Source organism: Capsicum annuum, chromosome 1 (genome assembly GCF_002878395.1).
Source record: "Capsicum annuum cultivar UCD-10X-F1 chromosome 1, UCD10Xv1.1, whole genome shotgun sequence".
Classification (NCBI taxonomy): domain Eukaryota; kingdom Viridiplantae; phylum Streptophyta; class Magnoliopsida; order Solanales; family Solanaceae; genus Capsicum; species Capsicum annuum.
The window spans coordinates 82,699,921-82,706,990 of record NC_061111.1 but is presented as its reverse complement, the minus strand read 5'-3'; the positions used below and the strand labels follow the sequence as shown (position 1 = coordinate 82,706,990).

The window sequence follows — 7,070 nt, the reverse complement described above, 5'->3', positions numbered from 1 at the left end:
AAGTAGAAATAAAACGTCAACAATTAATTTATCATTTTATATTCAATTCCTATTTTTATTAAATATTATTAATTATTTTATATTTAGATGAGTTATAATGATTAATTAGGGGTGATATCGTAAAATAACGATTGAAGCAGTGCAAGCAGAAATGTCGAGGTGCCTGAACGTCAACAATTAATTTAACATTTTATATTCAAGTTATTATTTTTATTAAATATTACTATTAATTATTTATACTTAGATGATTTATAATGATTAATTAGGGGTGATATCGAAAAATAACGATAGCAGTTAAAGCAGACAGCACAAGCAGACATATCGAAGAGTTGCTTGCTTAGTGCTGCTTATTATTATATATATATATATATTAAAAAAGAAGAAGTTTACATTCCATATCATTACTGAGAATGGAAGTTCAAAACAGGAGAACCAAATTGCAGTTTTGCCAAAGTATAAAGGGCGTTGAGTAAATAAATCTATAGCAATGTGAACAACTTCTAGACTATTCCAAAGCAGGAAAAACAAAAGGCAGTTGAACGGCTGAGATGAAGTAGAAGCTTCAAGAAGAAACAATGACCGTCTATTCAAACCCTTTTGAGTTTTGGTTTCATTATATAACCTAAGCGTCTCTTCATCACTCTAGCAGTTTCCCTTTTCCAACGAAGAAGATAAACTCACTCCACCTACTTCTTCAACTGGTACTATACTAAAACCCTAAGCCTCTGTCAAGGAAAGCTTCCCACCCCCCAAAAGATTTCTGTATTTTTGGGTTCTTGTATGTGTATCTCCTTATTATTGTTACTCGTTGTGATAATAATATTAGCATTTCTTCTGTTAGTAGTGTGATGTTGTTTCTAAATTGGTTTAGGATTTTCTGAAGTTTTTCTTTAATTCGTTTGGATAAAATAGAAGTTGGAAATTTAGAAGTGTTCGTAGTAGGATAAAGAGCTGTAATTTACCGGGCATTTGTATTTATTGGTTTTTATTGTTTAAGACATGATTTGCTGTACTCGAGCTGAGAGTCTTCTGGAAACAGCCCTTCTACCTCGGGAGGTAGAGTTAAGGTCTGCGTATATACTATCCTTTCCAGACCCCACTTATGGGATCTCTTTGGGAATGTTGTTGTTGTTCTTGTCTAAGACAAAGGGAAAGAGTGTATATAGGTGAGGAGAGAAGAGTGCTATACTATTTATTGTTGTTTCGTTTGCCGTTATAGATTTGTATAGTGCAGATTATCTGCTTAGTCACTCAACTGGAGTGTGTTTGACTGGCTTGTAACCTCAGTTGATTACTAAGCAAACCTTGCCAGTTGACTGTACCGGATACAGGGATAGTTGCAGACAACTCTAGTTTGGCATTTCTGCTGTTTTCTTTTGGGCAGCTGTTCAACGTTGGAGACTGTGTTCACTAGGATATGTTGGTGTTAATTTTGCTTATTAATTTGCCTGATGAATTTTTTGTTTAGGGATACATGGCGTCTACTTTTGCTGGTATGTCCTCAGCAGGTCCTTTGGCTGCTCCCGGCACTTCTTCAAACAAGCTTTCCTCTTTTGCTAATATATCTTCTGTATCTTTCGGGAGAAAAAGAAATGTTGTACTTAGACAGAGTCGTGCTCCAAAAATTACAGCTGCAGCTAAAGAGTTGTATTTCAATAAGGATGGGTCAGCTATCAAGAAGCTGCAGGTGCATATTGCACAAACCAGCTTTATTGCATATACTACTCATTTGTACGCCTTGTTGAATTCTTGATTTTCTTGCTGTCTCAGAATGGTGTGAACAAACTTGCTGATCTAGTTGGAGTTACTCTTGGCCCGAAAGGAAGGAATGTTGTCCTGGAGAGCAAATATGGCGCTCCAAAAATTGTTAATGATGGAGTTACGGTGGCCAGGGAGGTGTGTTTTAAGACTTGATATTCTTATCATATAATTTTGACTTTCAGATAACATAATAATGCGTCCCTGTATTCTTCATTGCTTGTCTGTTTGACTAGTCTCTAGTAACTTAAAGTTTGACTTGATCAAATTGATCTTTATCATTTCTACAAGGTTGAATTAGAGGATCCAGTAGAAAACATTGGTGCAAAACTAGTGAGACAAGCTGCTGCCAAAACCAATGACCTGGCTGGGGATGGGACTACAACATCTGTCGTGCTAGCCCAGGGCCTTATTGCTGAAGGTGTTAAGGTATATTGTGAAATCCATTTTGTTGAAATATTTCAATATGTAAACATTGATTAGAATAGTTTTCTTACCAACTGAGATCGTGTAAGCAGGTGGTTGCAGCTGGTGCAAACCCTGTCCTGATCACCAGAGGAATTGAGAAGACCGCAAAAGCATTAGTAGATGAGTTGAAGAATATGTCAAAAGAGGTATTTATATTATTCATCAATGGGTCTTAGACTGAATGCATTGATCTTAATGTTTTAATTTTGTGCTGTAAGGTTGGGGCTGGGTATCAATTTGCTATTTTTTGGTGGATGAGATGAACTGAAAGATCGTAAGCATATAAACTATAAAGCAAGATTGAGAACTTCGCTGACCAAGTGTGCATTGCAGGTGGAAGACAGTGAACTAGCAGATGTGGCTGCAGTAAGTGCTGGGAACAACTATGAAGTAGGGAGTATGATTGCTGAAGCCATGAGCAAGGTTGGAAGGAAAGGTGTTGTGACGCTAGAAGAGGGAAAAAGTGCTGAAAACAGCCTCCGGGTGGTTGAAGGAATGCAATTTGACCGTGGTTATATCTCTCCTTACTTTGTAACTGACAGTGAGAAAATGGCTGTTGAATATGAAAACTGTAAGGTAGGTGTTGTGTCCTCACTACTAGCTTTGGTTTTAAAGCTTAAGATGTTCACATCTTGAATGCGTAGTCTACCTATTGCTGATGTTAGGTATTCTGAAAATGCAGTTACTACTTGTTGATAAAAAGATAACAAATGCAAGAGATCTTGTTAATGTCCTGGAGGATGCTATCAGAAATGGTTATCCAATTTTAATTATTGCTGAAGATATAGAGCAAGAAGCTCTGGCAACACTTGTAGTCAATAAGCTTAGAGGTGCCTTAAAGGTTGTTGCACTAAAAGCTCCTGGTTTTGGTGAGCGCAAAAGCCAATATCTTGATGACATCGCAACCCTTACTGGAGGTATCTATTAGTTTTCTAGTTGGTTCAATTCTGCATCTTCACTTCTGATCCTTGTACCTGTTGAACTCCCGACAAAACTGGTAATGGTGATTACTAACATCAATTTATCCCTGTTATCTGTAGGCACCGTGATTAGGGAGGAAGTTGGCCTTACCTTGGACAAGGCTGACAAGGAAGTTCTAGGCCATGCTGCTAAAGTAGTGCTGACTAAGGATGCCACTACAATTGTTGGTGATGGTAGCACTCAGGAAGCAGTCAATAAGCGTGTTGCACAGATTAAAAACCTGATAGAGGTGGGTGTTGTTTGGTATTTCATAGAGGTTGCTTGTCATGATTCAGTTTCATATAGTTTGTGAATTCCAAGCAGGCTGCAGAGCAAGATTATGAAAAGGAAAAGCTAAATGAAAGGATTGCAAAATTATCTGGAGGTGTGGCTGTCATACAGGTAACTTCCAGTGCATTATTAAGAATTTTGGTCTGTTGAATTGGTTCAGTGTGTAACTTAACATTGTTTATGCCTTAATTGAATGTTGAAGGTTGGAGCACAAACTGAAACTGAGTTGAAAGAGAAAAAACTTAGAGTGGAAGATGCTCTCAATGCAACAAAGGTAAGCTGGTTTTGTAGCCATTTAATTAGGTTTCTCTTCTATATTTGCAATGTTTTGATGGACGCCGTGCACAACATGAGGATCGAAGTTCCAATCATATTTGCTCTTGCTTTCAGGCCGCTGTCGAGGAAGGTATTGTTGTTGGAGGAGGGTGCGCACTCCTCAGACTTGCTGCGAAAGTTGATGCCATCAAGGAAACCCTTGTAAATGATGAGGAGAAGGCAAGTTTTAAAGTTCTTTCATTTTGTTGTGTTTTCATATGTAGTCGTCGAGGGAATGGGTTAACAGTCTTCTAAAATTTGTCTGGAAGAAAATTATCCTGTGAAGTTCTTTTATTTGCTTTTTCATCTCTTTATCTTTCAAAAATAAGATCTCTTGCCAAAATTACATGAAACTAAAAAGAAATTTGTCAAGGATATCAAATTAATTGACTCGTAATTGTTCTTACATCATTAATCTTACTTGCAGGTTGGAGCTGATATTGTCAAAAGAGCATTGAGCTACCCTTTGAAATTGATTGCTAAAAATGCTGGCGTTAATGGAAGTGTTGTCAGTGAGAAGGTACACCTAATGTGCTTTGGTGATTAGGGGAAAGTGGACCATGCTACCCATGGAAAAGCCTTGTGATTGAGTTTATCTTGTACTACCTTTGTTGACCCTATGGTTGTAAATTGATTTTCATTTCGAGATTCTTATTGGCCTTTCAGGTGCTCTCAAGTGACGATCAAAAATTTGGATATAATGCAGCAACTGGCAACTATGAAGACTTAATGGCTGCTGGCATCATTGATCCAACAAAGGTAAGGTTTTCTAGTATTGCATTATGAGGCTGAGAATGTGGTCAACCACGTGGGGCTATGTGCTGTGTTTCCTATGGCTTCCTGTATGGATTTGGTGTGTTCTGTCAATTCTTGCAGTTGTGTCTCTCGAATCCTACGGATAATATTAGAAATTTACAGGGATACTGTAGTTTGGATAGGAACTTGCTACATAAAGCTCATGGTTGTGTTTCACCGGGAATTAGATTGTATAATTATTTGCTTTCTGGCACTTGTCAAGGTGAGTTGTGACTTGAAATCAGAGATGTTAGATTAGAATTGTCTGCTCTCTGGTACAGAATGGTTTCTCTTTCCAGTGCATCTCTTACTTTTCTAATCCTGTTTAGTGGGATGCCTAGGAGTGTATAGTTGGAAGGGTTTAGAACCCGGAGGGTATCTCTCCATAGAATTAGAGAGATTGTTGTACTCGTCTGAACTCTAGAGTAGTAGCTAAAAAGTGAGCATGTTCTAATTTTTATTCTTTACTTAGTTTGTTGTTATTACTGAAAGCTGACAAGTTCATGTGCCCTGATCAGGTGGTGAGATGTTGTCTAGAGCACTCAGCATCTGTGGCCAAGACATTCTTGATGTCAGATTGCGTGGTGGTTGAGATCAAGGAGCCTGAGCCAGCGGTTGTTGGCAACCCAATGGACAACTCAGGTATCTCCTTGGATCTTGAAATTGCTTTGGTCATTCGAGACATTTTCTTTCATTGTGATAATTTATATGGGCTTAAAAGCTATGCTAACTGTCATTCTCACTCGTTATCTGAGCTTAGCTGTCATTCTCATTTGTTTCCTTTTCAGGGTACGGTTACTAGGTGAATGAATGAAGGCTACTGATACCGGATGATAGTGATAGAAGATTAATGCTTGGAAGCCTTAATTTTTTGTTGAAGTTTAGGTATTCTTTCTTGAAGGAATATATACATCCTGGTGGGAGTAGCAGCCTTCAGGGTTCGGCTCTGTTATTGAACATGCAATTCAATGTATTATTGCAGCTTTCAGTGGATGTTGACAGGACAAAAATAAATCTTTTATGTAATTTCTCATATTTAAATGCTCCCTTAAATAACCTTCATTAGTCAAGTTGAATATCAAAGGAAGAAAAGGAATGTGTTCAACGTAACCTGTGCTTACTGGACAAGTAATCTTAGTAATGTCGTGTCAAGCTGCTATGGTGATCAACACGTCTGATAAATTTTGATTGCGATTATCTGTGATTTTTGTATATTCATCTTAAGTTGATTGTAGAATCTGCATGCGCATTTGCTAGTAGATGTATAGAAATTGGGTGGAAGAGAAGTTTATTTTCTCATGTTTTAGTGTCAGCGAGGGGTTTCCATTTGGTAGGATTTATTAGAGAAAACGTGTATTAGTTTTGATATGTTTTAAAATTTCAAAATTTCATTTGATGGTATTTTTAATTTATTTGAAATTATTCATTTTATGCAGCATTAGGATGTAAAATTAATATTAGAGGAGGCAAGCTGGTGCAAATGCGGATCCAACGGGAAAAAGAATAGGATAAATTTTAAACACGGAAATGTCGTTGGTTTATAAAATTTTTCTTTTACAAGAAAATTGGCCCTCATACCAGCTAGTGTGTCTTATGCTTTTGTTATGATAACTTCAGCTTCTACAAAATATAGATGATCGGAGGACTTGGCTCTGTATCTAATTATTACCCTATCCTACTTGAAAATTAAAAACTTGTTTTACATGTTTTTTTTCAAAGAATTTCTCTGGAATAAAGGGTTGGGACATTTGGTTAGGGGTGGACATGGGTATGATATGGTACGATTTTTGAAATTTTGATATGGTAATTTCGGTCTTCAATTTGTAAAAGCATTATATACCATTGTCATATCATATTAATTCAATATGGTTTGGTATTTTGACCTGTTTTTGGTATTTGCGGTAGGAATCAATAACAATAGTTTGTTCAACCTCGACAATATGTATTTGTACATTATAGTATTATCACTTTGATTTTTCAAAAGCATGTCTCAATCATATCATAAATACACGTTACACATGTAGAAATATTTAAAAAAAAAAGTACAAACAATTCATTTTGTTAGTCAATTACACTAAAAAGATATTACAATCAAGATAGAGTAGTGATAGTTTTAATGTTTAAAAATTTCAATATTAATACAAAGTAGTATATATATATATATATATATACATACATACACACACACTTCGGTATGATATTTGGTATTTTGGTAAGTCATTTATAAATATTGAATACTGTATCATATACCTAAAAAATTTAAAATGTATACCATATATCATACTGATAATGCTCACCTATACCATCAAAATTGGTAGAGGTCGATCGTTGTCAATAGCTCAACTTATGTTGTGGTCGAATCCACGAGGAGCAAAATTAGAATTCTAGTCCTATGGGTGTTAAATGCTACTAATAAGCTACCCGCGCTGTGAATAAATCACAACGCATAAATAAAAATGGGGGGTGGGGGTGGGGGAGGGTTA

General features: G+C 36.5%; 1 protein-coding gene across 3 annotated transcripts; it reads left to right on the top strand.

Moving 5' to 3' along the window:
• The first annotated feature begins 388 nt into the window (after positions 1–388).
• Positions 389–6,470, top strand: LOC107876891 (ruBisCO large subunit-binding protein subunit beta, chloroplastic). Of its 3 annotated transcripts, XR_007051737.1 has the most exons (16): positions 412–701; positions 1,469–1,687; positions 1,771–1,896; positions 2,050–2,187; positions 2,277–2,372; positions 2,560–2,802; positions 2,909–3,143; positions 3,267–3,436; positions 3,511–3,588; positions 3,680–3,751; positions 3,868–3,972; positions 4,220–4,312; positions 4,459–4,551; positions 5,106–5,229; positions 5,376–5,472; positions 6,024–6,470. XR_007051737.1 is itself a non-coding variant. In XM_016723713.2 (15 exons), the coding sequence occupies exons 2-15, from the start codon at positions 1,475–1,477 to the stop codon at positions 5,387–5,389; spliced, it is 1,800 nt and encodes a 599-aa protein (XP_016579199.1). In that variant the 5' UTR covers positions 389–701; positions 1,469–1,474; the 3' UTR covers positions 5,390–5,697. The 3 variants fall into 3 exon arrangements, 2 of the variants coding, with proteins under 2 accessions (XP_016579199.1, XP_016579203.1); XM_016723713.2 differs by lacking the exon at positions 6,024–6,470 and having other exon boundaries at positions 389–701; positions 5,376–5,697; XM_016723717.2 differs by lacking the exon at positions 6,024–6,470 and having other exon boundaries at positions 650–778; positions 5,376–5,697.
• Positions 6,471–7,070: the final 600 nt, after the last annotated feature.

What these genes read in the sequence shown, in the direction of transcription:
- LOC107876891 (XM_016723713.2), top strand. Translation starts at nt 1,475, where the DNA reads ATGGCGTCTACTTTTGCTGGTATGTCCTCAGCAGGTCCTTTGGCTGCT. An exon ending in AGATTAAAAACCTGATAGAG is followed by an intron (nt 3,437 to 3,510) that starts GTGGGTGTTGTT and finishes AATTCCAAGCAG; the next exon opens with GCTGCAGAGCAAGATTATGA. An exon ending in GCATCATTGATCCAACAAAG is followed by an intron (nt 4,552 to 5,105) that starts GTAAGGTTTTCT and finishes TGCCCTGATCAG; the next exon opens with GTGGTGAGATGTTGTCTAGA.